The 22,390-nt window shown below is 41.1% G+C and overlaps 1 protein-coding gene across 4 annotated transcripts in view; it reads right to left on the bottom strand.

The window, feature by feature from the left end:
- The window catches only part of MAP3K20 (mitogen-activated protein kinase kinase kinase 20), a 125,255-nt gene that overhangs the window by 81,725 nt on the left and 21,140 nt on the right, over window positions 1-22,390 (bottom strand). For all 4 annotated transcript variants that reach the window (XM_081936301.1, XM_081936303.1, XM_081936302.1 and 1 more), the window contains exon 3: window positions 5,056-5,143. In XM_081936301.1, the coding sequence (XP_081792427.1) occupies window positions 5,056-5,143 (88 nt within the window). The remainder of the gene's footprint in view (window positions 1-5,055; window positions 5,144-22,390) is intronic.

The raw sequence follows: 22,390 nt of genomic DNA, 5'->3' as shown, positions 1-22,390 counted from the left end.
TGATATTACCTACAATATCAAGCTGCAATAACAATTAGTCTGAACAATGTATCATCCAAACACATTAACTTTAAGAAGGTACAATATGATTGATGAATGAAAGTTTGTGAGGATTGTTTTGTACTGTGTGTCTGAGTTAGCATTGACTCTTGGTGTGTCACTTTCATTGGTCACCTTGTAGAAGAGATTTGCTACTGACACCTTCGGGATTGTTGTTGTTTTCTTTGCAGTCTAACTTTAGAGAAAGTGACAAACTCAAAGTCATCCAGATGGCTTCAGTGTCTAAAGGAAGTCTAGAAACCTGAATCTATCCACTTCTAGTCCAGAACCTTAACTATTACATCATACTGGTTCTCAAATATTAGGCAAATTATTTTAATACAGAGATAATAAATATGAGAATAAAAAATGCAAAAAGATTAATAAGACTTTTTTTTATTCTGATGGGATTGATATGAAGAATTTCAAAATAATACATTTAAATAAACACATAAATGAAATAACATTTAAATATATATTAAATAAACATATCGATACAAATATCTCATTAAACAGCAAAAGAACTAGCCAGCAAAAATTAAGAGACTGCATAATCTCTCCCTTACATTAGTAAATGGATATAAAGATGACTACACATATTTCTCATGAGTTACAAAATGCAAATAATCAGTCTTGACATTCTGGGGTCAGACTGTGTGTACCATGAAAATAATACCAATCCCATTAAATGTAAAGAAATTCATAAATAAATTTGATGAAACTAATCTAAATCATAATTATGCAGCCTATAGTTTTACCCTGCATGTTATTAAAAGAAGGGTGGCATGAATCATTAATTGTACACATAGACACTATTCTTGATAACTCTGGGAACAACAACCAGAGATTACATCATCCTCATTTGATTGCATGTGCCAGTTTGGTCTAGTGGTTAAGGCACTGGGCTAGAAAAGGGGAGACTGTGAGTTCAAGCATGAAAGCCAGCTGGGTGACTTTGGGCCAGGCTCTCTCTCAGCCCAACCCACCTCACAGGGTTGCTGTTGTGGGGAAAATGGGAGGAGGAAGGAGTTATTTATAAAAATAATAAAGGTGGGGTACAAATAAATAAAACATTAAAAATACAAACAATCTTTTTTTCCATAGGAGCAACAAATCTAAAAGTGTAGCACGGGGAGGGGGGAGCTTTTAGTAGAACAAAATGATATTAGCAAAAATATCTTGCATTAATCTATGTATTACCCTATTTCCCTCAAAATAAGACCTCCCTGGATAATAAGCTCAATCGAGCTTTTGAGCACATGTGTAAAATAAGCCCTCCCCTGAAAATATTGCAACACAGCAGCAGCCCTGAGGTGACTATGCTCAGCACCTCCTGCACCTCAAAAATAATAAGACCTCCCCAAAAATAAGGCCAAGTGCTTATTTCAGGGCTCTGTCTTATTTTGGGGAAAACACGGTAGTTAAATCTATTACAACTGAAATGTATTGAAATGAACAAACACAAGACAAAATATTTTCAGTGTAACAAAAGGAGGGCACGAAGCACATCCCTGACCATTAACCCATATTAACTACCGTTAATTTCATTTTATGAAAGTGTACTTCCATTTACACTTTATCCAAAACTCATCCATTTGGCCTGGGAGAGGTGGGGAACCTTAGCTAGAAGAAATTTTCATCTGTTTTAAATTTACTGACCTTAGCAAATCCTTCAGATTGTCAAATAAGAGGGAGGCCTTGGAAATACTATGTTTCTTCAAGATAGATAGACAGCCTTCAAGTCAAACTTGACTCTTGGCAAGTGCCTTAGCAAAATTTTCAAAAGTGGTTTACCATAACCTTTTCCCCAGGTCTGAGAAAGACAAGGTCCCCAAGCTAACTTGATGTCAAAGCAGTGATGGGACATGACCGGTACGCCCCAATATGAGCGTACCGATGCTTGCTGGGAGCACCAAGTACCGTTCCAGTACAGTGTTCCGGAGGCCCACCCATGCGCCCGCTCTCCTTACCTCTATTTGAGCCGATTGGGGCATTTGCGCACATGCACAGGGCATGTGGTGCCTGTGCGACGCTCCGCCGAGCAGCTGGAGCATTGCGGGCGGTGGGTACACATGAGTGCGCGTGCACATGGTGGACGCCCAGACCCGTTGCAGTGTACTGGTTGCAACGGGAGCTGGAACCCACCACTGTGTCAAAGGCAGGACTAGAACTTCCAGTCTCCTGGTTTGTAGCCTGGTGCCTTAGCCACTGGTGCCTTAGCCACTGGTGCCTGGTGCCTTAGCCGGCTGTTATGCTACCTAGCTCACTTGGAAATAGAAATTCTATTCTAGCATTTAGAATACAACAATAAGCACATTTAAATATGTGAAATATATTCATATTAATATCTCAACACATAGAAGCAACATATGATCTGAAACAGAATCTTATATAGAATATACAGAATATGTTGTGTCCAAGCAATACCAATACCAATCAATACCAATCAATGGTACTTTCTAATCAGAGAAGACTAGTAGAATCAGGAATGGGAGGTTGCATGCCAGAAGAAGAAAAAGATGACTTAAATATTTTTGCCCCCTGCCAGCATTTCTGCTTAATCAAAAACAGAGTTTCTAGCAGCTTCATAAAGGCTAAAGCAGTGGTGGGCAAGCCGCGGCTCGCGAGCCACATGCGGCTCTTTACACATTTTAATGCGGCTCTTCTGTGTGCCGGGCGCCCGCTCCCCTCCCTCCTCTCGGTCACTTCAAAACAAGCGCCCCTTTCCCTTTTTTCTTTTCGACCCACAATGATTAGGGAGGATCCTGAAGTCGGGCGGGGACGAGAAGCGAGGAGGCAGAAAAAGAAACGGAGGCTAAGGAGCTTCCCCCTGCCCCCTCCCAGCAAAAATCTAACCGGGGAGCCGGGCGGGCAGTAGCAAATTAGCCGATCACGCCGCGTGTGCAGTAGCAAATTAACCAATCATGCGGCGTGATCGGCTAATTTGCTACTGCCCGCCCGGCTCCCCGGTTAGATTTTTGCTGGGAGGGGGCAGGGGGAAGCTCCTTAGCCTCCGTTTCTTTTTCTGCCTCCTCGCTTCTCGTCCCCGCCCGACTTCAGGATCCTCCCTAATCATTGTGGGTCGAAAAGAAAAAAGGGAAAGGGGCGCTTAAAGGTTCAAACAGTAGAGCAAACGCTTCAGAGGCAACAGTTTTCACTGGGAATTAGAACAGAGAGCCCTGGAGTTTCGCTGCCCACCCTGTCAGACCTCGCTTTCCTCGCATGATTGGCTAATTTGCTACTGCCCGGCTCCCCGGTTAGATTTTTGCTGGGGGGGGGGGAGCTCCTTGGCCTCCGTCTCTTTTTCTCCCTCCTCGCTTCTTGGGGCTCCACCAATGGGGGAGCAAGGCCCAGCACCAGGCTTTGGGCTAACACAGGGGTCTGCAAAGTTGGCTGTTTTAAGACTGGTGGATTTCAATTCTCAGAATTCTGGGAGTTGAAGTCCACCAGTCTTAAGAGCCAATTTTGCAGATCCCTGGGCTAATATGATTGATGCCCTTGGTGGACTTCAATTCTCAGAATTCTGGGAGTTGAAGTCCACAAGTCTTAAAGCTGTCAGGTTTGAAGACCCCTGGGTTTTTTTTTTCTAAAGGGTTAGGGGTGCAAGGATCTTGTAACTTGACAGCTTTAAGACTTGCGTGCTTCAAATGCCAGAGTTTATTGAAACTAAAAACAGTGTACCATCCTATGTATTTTCGGTTTTAAAAATGTGGCTCTCAAAATAAATTTCAATCGTGGTTTTGGCGAGATTTGGCTCAGTTGATAAAAAAGGTTGCCCACCACTGGGCTAAAGTATATGGCAGTTGGGAGAGCTCCGTTTTTTATTGGTTCCCACCAGAGGTGGTATTCTGCCAGTTTGCTCCGATTCAGGCGAACCAGTAGTGGTGATGGTGGCATGAGGCTCCGCCCACCTGCCCAGACGTCATCACGGATGCTCTCTGATGCACAGAAGCACCATGAATGAAGCGAGCGCACATACACGCTCCCGGTTCCGAACCAGTAGCAAAGGTAGGAGGATTCTATGCCTGGTTCCCAGAATGGGAAAGATGATAGATCCTACCAGGCTCAGGTCAATTTGTAAGTCTAGTCTGTTGACAGAAGAAGTAAGATTGAAGTATGTTTTCAGGTCATATAGCTCACTTGGCCATATTTCTAATAGGCCTAGATTCTTGTAATATTGGCTCAAGATTTTTACAGAGACATACCCCACCCCAGTGGTGGGTTCCAGATCCCGTTCCAATCGGTATGGTTGGAACGGGCCCGGCGGCATCCACATGGATGTGCGTAGCGCATGCATGCATCTTAGCACCTCCGCGAGCCTCCGCAACACTCCAGCTGCTCAGCGGAGTGTTGCGCAGGGGCTGTATACACCATGCATGTGCGCGGAAGCGCCGAAGATTAAAAGACCAGTAAGGATCGGGCAGGCGGGTGGGCCCTCCAGAACACCGTACCCAAACGGTATCCGGTGCTCCGGGCAGGCTCCAGTACGCATGTACTGGAGCATACCGCCTGCAACCCACTACTGCCCCATCCCCTGCAAAAGAAGCAAGGTTATAGCAGATCTATCTTGGCTCTGTAAGTGTGTCTCACAGCCAATTGAAGACTAACCTGTAGGATTTGCCCCCAAGTTGTCTTTCTGACAGTAGAAAATAATGGCAAAATTGCTGTTTCTTATATCGCTCTAATTTGACAGAAGACTACATAGGCATAATGTACATATTGTTCTCTGTCCATTTGCAAAAATGCCTATACCATTTAACCAAAGCAAATACCATTCCTGCAATGTTCTCATTCTGGTTTCACAGAAAACACTCCAGACCTTATAATTAAATAATATTTGCAGGGGTAAAGGAATTCTTTGTTTCCAAATTATATTAACATATCGTTCCACTTGAAAAGAAAGGAAGGTTATTTTTTTAAAAAAAACAACACAAGTATATAGCCATTTACTGAAAAAATCCTGTGCTTCAGAAACATCACCCACATATCATAAAAGTAGGAAGATCTGTAGTTTACCTGTAACTATGCCATAGTTTGGGGGTTCAATAACGGCACCATAAAACTGAATGATATTTTTGTGGCTCAACACGCTGAGTATTTCTGCCTGTTCAAAATTCAACAAAAACACCAGATGTGAATACAAAATGACATAATTCTATAATTAACACAAAACCTCTGAATCATTTATCTGTATCAATAGTTGTGCTCAAGGTAGCTAGTAAGAACAGAAATTCGGAAATCACCATTAAACCTACAGATTATACAGACTAACGTTTGTCTAATTAAAGCAATTAAAGCATCTTTAAAAACAAATATACAAAAAAAAAAAAAGAGCTGATGGCTTAAAAACAAATGCTAAGAAAGGGAAACAAATAACGTCTAACAATTCATCTAAAACTTACCTTGACAGACAAACCGGTTCAGAGCTTCCTTATCAAAACCCTGCTAAAATAAACATGTTTATATTTGCTGACACAATGATAACTATTATTATTATTATTTGGAAAGTACACAACATTCCTTGGCATTTTGGAAAAGCAGCTACTAAAAAGTTCTTTCCAGTAGTGGTGGAATCTCTACTGAAAGAGCAATTTGTGAAGATCTCAAAGTTTGGAAAGATTTATATGGGAGAATGAGATTTTTTTTTTTATATGGCCTAGTTTGAAATCCTATACAAGTTTAAAGAAACACGCTACATTTAAGTTGTTTAAAATGGAGGACATGTGCTCTCTGGAACTTTTCCTGATGCATCCTGGATTAACTGAAGTTTCTGAGCATACTTCCAAGACTGTCCAAATATAAAATATTAATCAAAAGTTGGAATGGAGACCTGGATGATAAATGTCCTGAACTAGATTCACTTCTATCTTTAACCACAGAAACCTGGGTTCCTCCTAAGGCATCACCATATATAGTAAAGATAAAGGTTTCCCCTATCCAGCCGTGTCTGACTCTAGGGCACGATGCTCATCTCTGTTTCTTGGCCAAGGGAGCCAGCGTTGTTCGAAGACAATTTCTGTTGTCATGTGGCCAGCATGACTATACGCCAAAGGCCCATGGAATGCTGTTACCTTCCCACTGAAGTGGTACCTATTAATCTACTTGCATTTGCAATCTTTTGACCTGCTAGGTGGGCAGGAACTGGGGCAGGAACAGGAGCTCACCCTGTCATGAGATGCTCGGGTCTCAAACACAGACTGTCAGCTTTCCAGCTGAGAAACTCAGCGTCTTTTATCGCTGAGCAGCAATCTAATAATAGCAGAAGGGAATTCCCATATACGCCATAAATTTCCTAGAGGAATGCTAGGATATAAACCTAAAAAATAATTAGGTAATAAATAATGAAGACATGTAGATGTAGGATTAGATACAATATTTTCAAATGTGATCCTGGCTACCAATAAAATGTTGACAAGACAGCCATTTGAGGTAGGCGGAGGTTTGCTCACAAAATAGCTTTTATGCTGAAGTACGTTCAAGCAAAGAAATCACATAGATAAATGTAATGATAAATGCAATGATTCTAGCTTGTGATAATACTTTTTTTTAGTTGTCACAAACACTGAAAATGAAGCTACAGCACACGGCAAGTTCACCAATCCATTGCTATTTTGTACCTGAAGACAATCAAGATACAAGGTAGAAGCCTCTGCTTATCAGAGATTGTCTTCAAGCTTTCAAAGGTATCTGTAGGAGTCGCCTTTGAGGATGGATAGGAATGTCATAAATCAGTGGCTTTCTAATTTAACAGTTCTAGAACAATTGTGCCCAAAATTTAGAAATTGTTAACATTAGCACTATCAGTGGTATAGGCTCCATTTATCAATTAAACATCAGAAGTGAAGTTGGCCCCAACCCTGTTGGTCTTCTGGAATCCCTTCAAAACTTGATTTTGTCATCAAGGTCAGTTAACAGAAAGGCCTGGAATTGTAGCCAAATAACAAAATAAGGCTTATCACAGTTTTAGATTCCAAAGATTTCTCCATCTTTCTTCCAATGGATGTCCTCACATGTCTTTCTTAAAAGGGAAAACAACAACCAGAAAGTTCATTCACACAACAGTTGGTCACTCTAACCTTGTCCTATTTTCCATGAATATATTGACAGATAACTCTCTTACCCTTATGTTAATCATAAATATAACTTCCATCATTGGCTACAATCAAACAAGGATAGGACAAGCTATTTTACATAACTATTTTTGCTGCCTCATGTTTTGCTATATCTTTCTGTTTCTCTAACACATAGAAATATTTATCTTTTGTTGCTCCTAATCACTGTCAATGGAGCTGGAGAAATCAATTATAGCCAATTGTTTACTTTAATGCAAAGTAAAGCCTGAGGACAGAAGGAAAAAAGGAAGAGTGATATGACTAGGGAGAGTTTTACAGCAAATGACTAATCTTAGAATGCTTTGGAGAATACTTCGTTAAATTGTTAGAAATATTTAGCTAGGGGTCCAAAGGTCCCTGTGCCTGTAGCAAGTAAACTAATTTTGAGTAGGTTCCAAAAGAGAAAATTGAACGAGTCAGGAACTCAGTATATTGGAATGCCTAGGTTTTATTTATATATTTATTTTTAAGAAATTGTTTTAGAAAAACATTTGTCACTACTTCAAAATCTTACCTTGATGCAAATCCCATTTTTCCATCAAACACAGTAGGTTATGAATGACACAAGATCCATCCAAAGGCAAAAGAACAAGCCAAGAACATTCAAGGACATTCAAAGGGTTTAATTTAAACCCCAAATCCGTAGCTGAATAAAAATTTCACTGGGACAAACCACCGAATAACAGCTTCGCTGGTTGGCCCCAATAAAGATACTGTATGACCAGTTATGGATTTTTCTTAAAAGATCAACAAGTTGACAATTTATTTTTAATGTTTGCTTGTCTATTTGTCACAACACAGGGGGCATTTTCTTCAAGTTGAGATTAATTCTCAATATCATATCTAGAAAATACATTCTATTTGCTACTGGATCAACTAATTCACACCATATTTAAGAAATCAGTTAAATTTCCCACCATGAGGTACTCTTTCATGAGACAAAATTACAGGGTAAGATGTGCTTAACTACCGTAGCATTCTGAGTTGCAGAACATCACTAAATGATTACTAATATTTATCACTATTTCATAAGAGTTCATTAGTGTTATCATGGCAAGAATATTTACCACGTCTTATTATAGGAATAATAAAAGCCACATTAATCAAGTGCTCCAATAACAAAGTAATAACCCAATCTCTCACAAGATGAGCTGTGTAAGAACGTTACTCAGACAAGCACAAATGCAACCCAGAACACTAAAAAAAGGCAACAGACTGCCTATACAACATCTTCCAACAAAATGGATACCCTCTCAACTTTATCAAAAAATGTCTGACCATTCAATGCACTACACACAGCTAACACAAATATGAAAACGATAGCACTACCATGCATCAGAAATATCACAAAATCAATCAACTGACTATCACAACCACATGATATCATTATAGCATGCAAACCAACTAAAATCCTCCAAAACATTCTAAGTAAATCAAAATACTAATAGCCTAAGAAGAAAAAAACAGTAGTCATTTACAACATACAGTGTAAGGACTGTAATAGCTACTATGTAGGACTATCAAGCAGAATACTAGCAGAGTACATCCAGGAAGGCACACCTTAATCTCACAGCACGTGGACAGACTTAACCATAGTTTAAACTGGGCAACTGTGAGCATCCTAGACAAAAGCTAAAAACAACCAACAGCCCAAAACACTAGAGAATTCCTGGAAATCTGACACTCAGACACATCAGTCATCAATAGACATGTAAATTAAAACCACACTTATATACCATTCAAAAGAGACAATAAAAAATTAAGAAGGAAACAAAAATTAAGAAGGAAAACCAAAAAAACCAGAACACATCCTCTTCAGTAGCCTATACCCAGAGAAGCAGGGATTAGTAGCAGACAAACAACCAAGGAAAAAACAACATTCTAATCAAACAACTACCAAGGAGACACATAATCAAGCTGACAATCAATCAATCAGAAAACAATATCCTTCAAGGATTAGCAAGGAGAAAACCACACTTTACTAACACTAGCAAGGCAAGCTATTATATATAGTATAAACAAGGAGCAACCCCACACCCACCAGCACTGAAGATCTTACCTAATCGGGTAATGGAGCATCGGAAAGCAAAACAACTAAGCTCAGAGAGCACCAAGGACTCCTCAGTATTGTAGGAATAGCAATATTGTTTAGAAATGACTGCCGGCAGACAAAGAAAAATCTGTGTTCTATACTATTTTAAAGTTCTACTGAAGTAAAATCCTAGGAAAGTTGTCACACAACAGCTGTTCTCCTGCAATGTTTTACAAAAGCACTTCTTCCTTTAGTTTTTATTGCATAATATAGATCAACAGACACTCACTAACAAAGCAACATGTAATTCTTATATAGTAATTGTTAGTTTATGTCCAATAGTCACATCCTAGCACATAGCCATCCACTACCCTTTGTATCTAAAAAGATGTTTCTTCAAGTCATGCTTCAGGGTGACAAATCCATGTTGTTTTCTGACAAGAGTTAATGAAAGAGCTTGCTCATTCCTTCTTCCATGATGTTTTCAAGTTCCCAGACTAAACTAGAGCCCTGGTATTTTCAGAGGGTCTCCTACTCAAGTATCAAACAGGCTCATCTCATGTTAGTTCGGAGGTGGTCAATCAGATCAGTTATCTGCTGAAGCATAGTGATTTTGCGAAATGATTTTGCAGACATGACCAAGGAATTTCTTTAGCAGTAATTTGAAATTTGTCAATGTTTAAGATTTTTTTTAAAATCCCAGTCTAATCTACAACCGTGGAATCTATTACTTTGTTCTTTAAAAAATACAGACCACTAATACATTCTATTTGGAGGGGTGGGTGTGGGTGTTAAGTATATACAGATTTTCCCGGTATTATATAGCCAGGATACACAGTGGGATCTTGCATGTGTATGAAATCTATTACCCAGAATTATGAAAGGGGAATTAAGATGTTGAAAAATCAATGTTTGATTATGGTTCAGTTTACTACTGATTCAGCTTACTACAGCTTTTGCATGATATGTAGAAAACAATGATTTCCACAATGATTTAGACCCATTCTACATATCTTGGTCTGAGATTTATATTTCTGGCAGAGACTTGTAGATCCTGTGGCATGTGGGTTTTAGCTATAGCTTTGGTCAGAATCCTCTCTATTCGTAAAATACTATTGACAATCATTTGAGTTCTTTCAAATTTCCTCTTCCATAAGGGCTGCCTTACTGTTAAAACTTTTACCAATAGCATGAACTGTTGGTGCACGTATAATTTATCTTAATTCTGTGAGTGTAGCTTCCTCTCATTCTTTACACAATGCAATGCATTCATGACTTTAGGTCCTTAGTACATGGCCATGTGGAAAATATTTGCAGGCTTAATTAGCAAGGGATAGAACAATTCATTACACCATTTTTATCACTGATATTTTTATTTCATTGAAATATATGTAGCAATATAATAATGGAAAAATATAATTACTAAATCCATATTTAGTGTAATGCAATATTAACAATCACCTTTGAATTAAATGTATAAATAATTCATGTAAAATATGAAAAAATGCAAATTATGTTTCAGACAAACTCAGAAGTCTTTTTTTTGTCAAGCAGCAACTATCAAGAAACATGGCTACAAATCAGGTGAGGATTTACCTGTCAAATATTTTACAATAATTAGTTTTGACAACCCATGCATAAAGGGTCAATCAATCATTCCTGACAATGATAATATCTCACTAGCAGGGAATTTTAAGACTTAGCTCAATTAGTGAGGGTTTAAATTGTCTAAACTGCTCAAAATATTCTGAGGTAAATCAAGATCTGTTTGTAGTTACAAACTACGGTTTATGATCACAGGGCTTGTTGGAGATAATACTATCAGACCTGTGAGATTAATGTCACCTTACAATAAAGTAGAATGAATCATGCAAGTCTCAAATTAGTTCTCCCTTCCTCTTTACAGCCAAAAAACTAGGGAAGGTCTCTGCTGAGCCTCTTGCCTTACCCATATTTCTGCTATGGGCTAAGCTGCCTTTTATCTGACTGTTCTTTTGATTGTGTCCTGTTGCCCTGTCTCCTGTGGTCATTCCCACACACCATCACTTGTACACCAGTTACTTCTAAAACGTACAGATGTCAAATCCAGCAACAACTACCAGGAAGTGAAGATGAGAGAAGAGGTAGAAGTGTTTTCCCTACTTTCCCTTTAGCACAGAGTTCAACTGAATATTTATTTACTTACTTACTTACTTACTTACTTACTTATTTATCTTAAATCAATCCCAGTAAATGGTCATATTTTAGATAACTATATAGATACATAACGCATTCTGTTCTATAACCTGCATATGATTCTGATAACATGTTCAAATACATCAACACCGTTGTGTGTATCTTTCAACTGTCTTAATCCGTGTGAAAAATTAAATTGCATTAAATTCCATACAGCTGCATAAGTTATCTGTGATGTCATTGTGCAGAAAATGATGTCGAACTTGAAGAATGAAATCCTTTACATCAGGATGTCAAACTCAAAGCACAGGAGCCAGAGCCGGTCCACAGGGTGCTTAGATCTGGCCTGTGGGGCCACCCTGGATACAGCAAAGGACTGTCGCGCGGTGTCTCTGCCAGCGAAAACAGAGCTCAGGAGGACCCTCAGGAGGACCCTCCTGAGCTGCATTTTCACTGGCAGAGAGTTACTGGATGCTGTTGCAGCCAAAAACGGAGCTCTGGAGCCCATTTTCACCAGCAGAGCACTCGGACCACAACAGGTGCCCCTGACACAAGTGACATCAAGTTGGCTATGCTCATCCTGGCCCCTCAAGGTCAAATACAATCCTGATGCGTCCGTCAATGAAATCGAGTTTAACACTCCTGCTTTACAAGATCATTGGGAAAACCCATCGAATCCAATGAACTTCATACTCAGGTAAATGGAAAGAGGATTGCAGAATAATAAGATTCAAACAGTCTCATATCAATATCAGAGATGGGTTTCTGCTGGTTCAGCCTGGATTGGGGGAACCGGTAGTGGCGGCGGCAGGAGGCTCCGCCCACCCACCCGGATGCTTCTGCGCATGAGCAGAAGTGTTGCATGCACACACAAGCGCTCACACGCGTACGAGCAAACCAGTAGTAAAAAAAATGGAAACCCACCACTGATCAGTATAGTTTTAAGAAGAAGAAAATATTTTTACTGACCATTCTTACTGAAGCTTTTAAAAAAAATATAGCTGACAGTGTGATCAGTTACTGTGAAATTTGAAAAAAATGGATAAAATAGAAATAGATAAGGATAAATAAATAAGGATACAATGAATACATCCGTTTTAATCAGGATGATAGTTTTTATTATTTTACTTTGGAGTATGATTTTCAAAACTGTTCTGATTGGTGTTCTTTCCCAAAATATTTTTCATGTACAGAAAAAAGAATGTCTATGAATTTAAAAAAAGAACAAATAAATTAGTAATGTCTTTGTGAAAAGAATCTCAACATTTTCAGACAAATAAATTGCCGTGTTCAAATCCTATAAATTTACAATGTACAGTTATCGGTGCTTCTTTTTTACCCTGAAAAAAATATTAAGATTTCACTTTTCTCCATCTCTTAAGAAGCAGTGGAAATAACAAATTTTACTTCTCAGAATTCCCTATTATCAAATCAAGCCAAAAGGATGGAAACTTTACTGAAAAGCTGACAAAAGAGCTGAAGCCCCTCTCTCCACAGCTCGTTTCAAAGAGGTACTTGGAAATAAAGCGAAGTGCTGAAATGTTTAAAAGAAATGGGACAGAAAAAATATCATTTAAATCTGATTGTGGTCCAAATCTAACCAACTGTTAAGCCGAGCATTAAGAATGTAGGTACACTTCTGCCTAATAAAATTGAATCAAACACTTTGCATCCAAGTCTCCCTGTGAGCTTTTATGCAAACTTCTAAAGTGCAAAGAATCCTGGGGCGGAAAAGCTATTCTGAGAGCTTTCACATAGTTCATATAATTAGGGAAACCACTTCCTTTGATTGTAAGTGTTCAAAACAGCTGAATTTCTTCTGTCGAAAGAACTATGATTTGGGTCACCTCTTTTTACTTCCTCTTTTAAGTTTTCCAGGATAAGAAGTAAGTGGCTATGGGAGCACATTAGTGAGCAAAAAAAAAAAAGTATATATCAGTTTTTGTTTTAAAGATTGAACTTGGGCTATTCAAAAGATCACTCGTTTGAGAGCTACCTTTTCCCCCCCACCCATCCTTTGGCTCCTTCCTTTACCCTCAAGGTCTCTTTTCCACCATGAGGGAAAAGAGTTCAAAATGCCAATTTAAGGGCAAAAGAAACCTACTTTATGATTCATAAAGAATGGAATTGTATTTTTGTATTTTTGCTTTGTACTTTTGGGGGGATGAATGTATAATTGGAAAGGGGCAGAAACGGCAATGCGGTGCCCTCTCTACCCTGACGCCTTTTAGCAGTTCTAAACACTGATTGAGTTGAAAAAGAAGAATAAAAAAAATCCAGATCTGTAAAAGATGATAAAGAATAATATTAGCCTTGCTTTTGAGAGTAGCTATCAGTAACACACACTCCCTTTCCCTCCCTCTATTTTTTAAAAAGGGGGGGATTAATTAACCAGGGGAAAAAGTCATTGTGTTTTAAAATGAGTGTTAAAGCTGTGATCAGATGATGTGCCATTTGTTCAAAAAGACTTTCCCCCTCCAATCAGCCACTCTCATTTGCAGAGCAGATCTTCTTTCCATAGCATCCCTCTTACGATTAAAAATAAAAATGATCCCACAGACCATCAACGTAATGTGTAAAACAAGGTAAACTCACTATGCTTCAGCCTTCCCCAGCCCATTACCTCTCCCAAGTGTGTTGGGACTGCACACTCTTGCTATGTTGGAGGGAATTATGGAGGCACTAGGTAAAGCCCAGGAGATGCCTGAGAGCTTAAATTGTTTTACAAGCGACTATCCTGAAACCGATTTAAACTTTTTCTTGGATTCTATCGTTTTAGCACAAAGAAAAAATATTTCTGAAAACTGTCGGTTGTATTTCCTTCAAAAAAGTGGTGGGATTCAAAAAATTTTACTACCGGTTCTGTCTTGTTGGGTATGGCTTGGTGAGCGTGGCTGGGGAACGATACGGTAAAATATCCATTCCCACCCCACTCCTGAGGGAAGGATACAGGGGTGGGTTTCAGCTTGTACGCACCACTATGGGCGTACCGGTTGGTGAAATTTAGTGTGCCTTCCTGTACCTGATCTTCCAGAGGCCCCGTACCGGAATGCTCCCTCCCAAGGCCTCCCCTCCCCTGCTCGCTCACCCCGCCCACCCGGTCACCACTCGCTCACCCCACCCATCCACACCATGCTTGCCCCACCCACCCACTTCCTTTGCCCACCCACCCGAGGCTCCAAGGCTGCAGGCAGCCGGGGAGGTGGGGGTAATGCTGCCTGTCTGCCCCCTCCAGAAGCAACCGGGCGGGCCCTGGGATGCGCCACTGCCATTGACCGCTCTGGGGGCACAGTAGCTGCCCGGACGTGGCTGCAGCCAGCAACAGGATGTGAAGGAGAGGCCATCCAGCAGAGTCTTCCAAAGTCAGTGGGTTGACGGGAAGGTTGCGCAGGGCTGGAGGCAGCAGGGAGGTGGGACATCGAGGCCACCCTGGGCGCCTGCAACAGGACGCGGCAGCTGCTGGGTGGCTGCTCCTTTGTGCCCCGTTGCTGGCAGCAGTTGGCTTTCTCCTGCCGATCCTTCCTCTCTGGGCGTTCAAGTGGGCCCTGGGATGATCAGCAGCCCAAGCACTGCCGCCATGTGACCGCTCTGGAGGTGCAGCAAGGAAGGATCGCTAAGAGAATGCCAACTGCAGCCGGGACTGTCCCCAGGTCGGTGGGGTGGTGGGGAGATTGCGCAGGGCTGGAATGGAAGCGGCAGGAAGGCAGGGGTCGAGGCAATGCCCCTGTACTGGCAAGAAAAAGAATATCCCGCTGTCCCGGAACTGTGCCGCGAGGTAAGGGAAGCAGGTCTTGAGAGAGACCTTCTCTCCCTCTTCAGAGCGTCCGTGTGGGGAGAGAGGAGGCAGCCCTGTTCTTCATGCGTTCAGGCAGTGGGGCTGCTTTCTCACATGCCTTCTTTCTTTCTCCCCTTGCCTCCTTCACTTGTTCGGCCAGGTGAAGAAAGAAAGAAGGTGCGCAATTGCCGAGGGTGAAGGAGCCTGCCTCCTGCCTCCTTCAAATGTTCGGGCAGTGAGGGTGCTTTCTCGCATGCCTTCTTTCTTTCTTTGCCTGTCTCCTTCATTCATTCGGCCAGGTGGAGAAAGAAAGAAGGTGTGCGATAGCTGAGGGCGAAGGAGCCTGCCACCTGCCGCCTGCTTCCATTATGTGTTTGGGCAGTGGGGGTGCTTTCTTGTATGCCTTCTTTCTTTCTCCCCTTGCCTCCTTCACTCGTTTGGCCAGGTGGAGAAAGAAGGTGTGCGATAGCCGAGGGCAAAGGAGTCTGCCTTCTTCATGCATTCGGGCAGTGAGGGTGCTTTCTCACATGCCTTCTTTCTTTCTTTGCCTGGCCGAATGAGTGGAGGAGGCAGGTGGCAGGTTCCTTCACCCTTGACTATCATGCGCCTTCTTTCTCCGTCTGACCAAACAAATGAAGGAGGCAGGCAGAGAAAGAAAGAAGGTGTGCAAGAAAGCACCCCCACTGCCCAAACACATGAAGGAGGCAGGCGGCAGGCTCCTTCACCCTCGGCTATCGCAAGCCTTCTTTCTTTCTCCGTCTGCCCGAACAAGTGAAGGAGGCACAAACTGCCCGCTCGACAGCATTCAAACCAGCTCGCTTCCTCTCTCCTGGCATGGGCTCTCTGGAGGGGGATGGATAGTCCCTCCCAAAACCTTGCTTTTCCTGGTGGCACCCAGGCAATAGCAGCTGAGCGAGGGAAGAAGGAATTCTGGGAGTTGAAGTCCACAAGTCTTAAAGCTGTCAAGTTTGAACAACCCTGGGTCTTTTTTCTAAAGGGTTAAGGGTACAAGGGTCTTGTAACTTGACAGCTTTAAGACTTGCGTGCTTCAAATGCCAGAGTTTCTGAGCCAACATTTGGGTTACTAAGCAAGGGCATTGTTAAGCGAATGTAACATTTTACAAGTTGGCCAGACCCACCCAGTCACATGACCTCCAAGCCACTCCCACAAAAGAGGCCACACTTACAGAATAGATTCTAAAAAAAATTGAAACCCACCACTGGAAGGATACTATAAAATCTGCATTCCCACCCCACTCCTGAGGGAAGGATACTGTAAAATCCCCATTCCTTCCCTCCCCACTAACCTGCTTTCCAGCTCCGTTCTGTGCAGGGAAACAAAAGAAGACCCAGCCGATTATATGGGACTCTGATCAGCTGGGACTGAGGAGGCAGTGAATAGATGGGGGCGGAGCCAGTCAGAGGTGGTATTTGCCGGTTCTCCAAACTACTCAAAACTTCTGCTACTGGTTTGCCAGAACCGGTCAGAACCGAATTAATACCACCTCTGCTTCAAACATAAACCAAGGTAGTGCCAAATATAGACCTGGGACTATTGGGCAATCCTACGACCAGCTTCCCCATTGACTTTTCTTGCCAGAAGCTGATGAGAAAGGCCATAAATCATGATCAAATAATCGCAGGGACATTGGCAATAGCTGAAAGTATGAAGACTGGTTGTAACTACCACTCATTCAACACCATTGTAAGTTTGAACAGTTGCTGAATGAGCGGTTATTAAATGAGGACCACCTGTACATAAGATGGAACATTAATAACTTGGCAAGTTCTCAACCTAATATACAAATATGTGTTTCTATATACCCTTCCCACTTTATCTCAGAAAGATGGGTGAAAATGTGGTTATAAGACGATGCAGCTGTTTGATATGGTAATATATAAGGTCAATTAAAGTGAAAAAAATAATATAATGGCAGTATTGTAATGACAAAAATTGGATGTGTACGTTTAAATAATTTAGATTACGTTGTCAATCACATTAATAAAAAAAGTAGCAATTTAATATCATACATTATTTGATGTAGCAAATGCAGTTATTCATGCTTGAGTATTTTGTTCATAACGCTGCTGAACTTAATTCAAGATGGTAGCACGATTTGTACCATAATTCATACTCTGTTGCTATACAATGCACTGCTTTGATTTTTTTAAAAATGAAAATGCATGTGCTATATGAAAATAAATGGACTTTACTAATTCCTGAGGCAGTCTTATGCTTCTCATTTTCCTGTCCATTGCTCTTCCTTTCTTTGGTGTAGAATACTATTGTAATAATGTACACATTCATCATTGTTATTTAGCAATGTGTTTTGCTGAAACTAAAATCTTGCTGCTACAGAATCCATCTCAAGTTGAGTTCCACTATCCTCTTTAGAATAATTGTAGCTGGAGAGTCTGAATTAATTAACCTATTTTTAATTAATCTTGAATTAATATACATTCTTAAAGAAGTATATGATACAACCCTTTCATTCTAAGAACAGCAAGTATGAAGGAATGACAGAAATGAATCCACAGAAAGTAGAATAAACTGAAAAGTTGGCAGAGAATCTGCCTCCATCAGTGTTATTATCCTACCCAAGTTTTATAGCATCTCTTTGAAAACAATAGCATCATATTTACACTAATCTATATTAGCGTATGACTATTCCTCCATTAAATCATTTCTTATTTAATTTATTCTACATAATTTTTACTAAAACTTTCAAAAACAGAAAATAAAAATTAGGACAAACTAATGTAGAGTAAGAGAAAAAAGGAAAAGATGTCAAATAGAAAGCATAAAGTGCAAGAAAAGAAAAAAGTTAAAGAAATAGATACAAATAGAAAAGAAAGGGAAAATATGAAAAAGTTGTTTCCAATATTCTTCACAGAAGTTATAAACAAAACATATTTTCATCTGTTTCTCTAAAATGACATTATAATATTCTTCTTACTATGATCTATCCTACATAACCATCAAAGCTATGACACAAGTTCATTTTTTTCATCTATGCAAAATGTCCATAAGAAGTTTCCAGTCACCAAGCAATGTACATTTTGTTTTTTCCCTTGACAATACAGATAGTCCTCGACTTACGACCACAATTGAGCCCAAAGTTTGTGTTGTTAAGTGAGAAATTTGTTAAGTGAATTTTGCCCAGTGGTGGGATTCAGCCAGTTCGCAGAACTTTGGGAGAACCCGTTGTTAACTTTCTGAGCACTTTGGTGAACTGGTTGTTGGAAGAAATCATTAGGGCAGAGAACCGGTTGTTAAATTATTTGAATCCCACCACTGATTTTGCCCCATTTTATGACTTTTCTCACCCAAGTTTTTAAATGAATCAATGCAGTTCTTAAATTAGTAATACGATTGTTAAGTGAATCTGGTTTCCCCATTGACTTTGCTTGTCAGAAGGTCGCAAAAGGAGATCACATGACTCCGGGACACTGCAACTGTCATAAATGTGAATCAATTGCCAATCATCAGAATGCAAATCACATGTAACACCCTTGTAAGTTTGAACAGACACTAAATCAACAGTTGTAAGTTGAGGTTTACCTGCAGGGCCGGATTTTCCAATAGGCTAACTAGGCCTCAGCCTAGGGCCTCAAGATCAGGAGGGGCCTTTTATTTTTATTTATTAACCGTGCCACATTTTTTATAAAGGTTAGTACCAATTACAACATGTTTCATTTAATATATTGATATATATCACAGTAATGATGTATTTTATTATCTCTCATGTAATTTACAAACTTAAAAATGGGAGGTGAAAGGGCCCCATAAGTGGAATAGCCTAGGGCCTCCCTGTTTACCTGTATCTGTTATTTTATCTGTCAGTTTTACCAACCATTCCTCCATAGTGGTATCACCAAATCTTTCCATCTCTATACATATAATAATCTGACTTCAGTAATCCTATATAGAACTGCATTATATCATTCCTAAAAATTCTTGTTCCTGTGAAGCAATTCCTGCGATTGTATATTTATACAAGAGTGACCGAAGCGGTAGCCTTTTTCTGTATCTGTTCACTGCCCAGTTAATATAAACAGGTGCTCAATGTTTCCTTACAACTATTTATTCTGCCCTCTTAAAAAGGAAACTTTCTTCAGACACATCTTAAAAGGCAGAATGTGTAAGTACAGAGGAACCTCATGAGCCCACAACTGCATTACTTTTATTATTCCATTTAATTTTTTCCCTGCACATTTTGCTCAAGGTAACAAATATTTTGTCTAGTTCCTGGCTTTTATCAGCCAAGTATAATCACTTTCTAAACATTTACAAAGAATGACCATTAGAATATCCTTTAATTATTTTTTTTACAATCTTGTAGGCCGCATTACTTAGCTGCCCAGAGGGGCCACATTTGGCCTGTAGGCCAGAGGTTGGACATGTCTGATCTAAGTTCCTAGTAAGAAGATAAACAGAACTGGATAATCTAATCCAGTAAATGGATAATCAGATTTGTTCCCTAAAGCAAATCACCTGGTGGTCTGGCAATCAAGGAATGGAGCTAAATAGCCTTACACACTGCACCTTGTTGTGTGCCTTCAAATCCATACTGACTCCTGGTGACTGCTAGGACTAATCCTAACAAATTTGGGGGGGGGGCAGATTTCAGAAGTGGTTTATCATTTCCTTCTTCCTATGGCTGGTTTTGATCAGCCAGCTGGTTGGTTTTGTGCCTAAGGTGAGACTAGAAGTCATGATTCCTGACCTAGTGCCTTAACCACTATGCCATACTGGCTCTTTACAATCTACATACACTGCATACAAAGGTGTGTGTGTGTGTGCGTGTGCGTGTGTCTGTGTGTGGGTCCCAGCGGCATCCACATGGATGCGTGCAATGTCCACGCATGCATCTTAGCGCCTCCGTGAGCCTTTGCGACGCTCCAGCTGTATGCACCATGCACGTGGATGGACGCACCGAAGACTTAAAAGACAGGTAAGGAGCTCCCGTATCGGGGCGTACCGCCTGCAACCACTGGTGTGTATGCATGTATGTATTATGTATGTATATGTGTGTTTAGACATACACAGTGATGTGCAGTGAGGTTTATGGCTGGTGAGGCTGGTGACGTCATCAGAAAGGCCGGGAATGGGACCACGTGTGCAGGAGGCTGAGGCAGCCTCAGCCTCCTGCACACGTAGTCCCATTCCCCACCTTCCTGAGTCAACATGAAGGGGACCACGGAGCACGCTCCGCAGTCCCGCGGCTTGCGCTCCGTGGTCCCCTTCATGTTGACTCAGGAAGGCGGGGAATGGGACTACGTGTTCAGGAGACTGAGGCAGCCTCAGCCTCCTGCACACGTGGTCCCATTCCCCGCCTTCCTGAGTCAACATGAAGGGGACCACGGAGCGCGAGCGGCAGAGCGCGCTCCGCGGTCCCCTTCATGTTGACTCAGGAAGGCAGGGAATCAGACCATGTGTGCCTTTTCCCTTTTCCCTTTTTTTTTTTTTTCATGATGAGAGCGGTGAGGCTCTGCCTTCCCTGCCTCCCCTGACCACACGTCCCTGGACATAACAGTACATACACACAAATACACACAATGCTCAGATAACCAGTATTTTTGATATGTTTCATCTTTAGAGGAAACCCAATGGGATTTCAATTAGCCACAACAAACTTATAAATTAGCCACAGCCATATGACTTACTTTGTGAGTGTATTTTGGGTTTACTTTATTAGGATGTTTTTTCTGTCTCTTCCCTCTGGTTAAATGTATTAAAGTTAGAATCACAGGACTGGAAAGGACCTTGGAGGTCTTCTAGTCCAATCTCCTGCCCAAGGCAGTAGATCTTATTGTATCCTGGACAAATGGTTGCCCAATCTTTTCTTGAAAACCTCCAGCAATGGAGCACCCAAAACTCTGGGAGGCAAACTGTTCCACTGATTAATTGATCCCTCTCTATTACATGTTCTAGCAAGCCTCATGTACAGTCTAAAACAGTGATAGCTAAGCTTTTTGTCATCGCGTGCCAAAAGCGCGTGTACACCTGCACCCATAATACAATGCGCATGGGCACTCATTACGCCCTGCCCCATACATGTGCACATGACCCCCCCCTGTGCTGCCCTCATGCATGTACGTGTGACCCCCATGCTCCCATCACGCATGCGTGTGTGACCCCCCTGTGCCCTGTTTTGGGCCTAGTAGGCCTCCCTGCAGCCTCCTAGGGGCAAAAACAGGCCGTCAGGGACGCACCCCCCCACACTTCTCCTGCCCACGTGCATGTGACCCCCCACCCACCCACGCACATATCTCCCACATGCATATGGGCAGCAGAGACCCGAAAATCAGTTGGCCAGCGGGAGGTATGTGCGCTTGCTCGGTTGAGCTGAGCTAGCGTGACAGCTTGCGTGCTCACAGAGAGGGCTCTGCGTGCCACCTGAGGCACACATACTATAGGTTCGCCATCACACATCTAAAACATTCTGTCATATAAATATGTAATAGAGAACACTGTATTCTTTTATGAACCCATCAGATGAAGACATGCAAAAATTTATTAACTGGGTTGCCTGCTGCTGTAAAATTCCAGCCTATGTAAAAATGTTTTAATCTGATTTACAGACTTTGCCCATTAAAAGGGTGAACAGAATTTTTAGAATTACTTTTTGGTGCTAGCTAATATTCTAAAGTGCTTTGGAGAAGAAGTGGAGGGCAATTAAGTGTGATTTTTAAATCAGAATACTATCAGTTGCTCTATCGTCCAGTAACTTTGGGAGGAAGGAGTTGTGGAGAAAACTTCAGCAATTTCAACCATTTACTCACATCCCTATATTCCTTAGCCTTAGACGTTGTAAACAGATGTTTTGTGACTATGTCAATTTATCTGGCAGCTTACTGTCTTTTTGGAAAGGAAAAAGTAAGCTGGGGGGAGGGAATTATGTACATTTGACGTAATCTCTGTTCTCCCCCAAATGACTATTAGACGGCATATCACTCAGTCCTGGCAATCTTCGCTGGCTAACACAGATTGCTCCATTCATACCAATAATAATAATAATAATAATAAGTTTGAATTTATTAGCCGCTCCCTTTCCAAGTAGGACTCGGGGCGGCGTACAATGGGGCATATAAAACACAGAAAATATATAAAACACATAGGCGTACATACAGAACATACATACAAATACACGAACACGGACTCGGAGGAGGTAAACAATTTACATCATATAGACGGTTAAAAGACCCGCATTAAAATACCCCAATTGTAAAAACCCAATATAGAATTAAAATTTA

The sequence above is a fragment of the Natrix helvetica genome (genome assembly GCF_964273705.1).
Source record: "Natrix helvetica genome assembly, chromosome: 1".
Lineage (NCBI taxonomy): Eukaryota > Metazoa > Chordata > Lepidosauria > Squamata > Natricidae > Natrix > Natrix helvetica.
The sequence above is the reverse complement of the archived record's forward strand: the minus strand, read 5'-3'. Positions and strand labels throughout refer to the sequence as shown.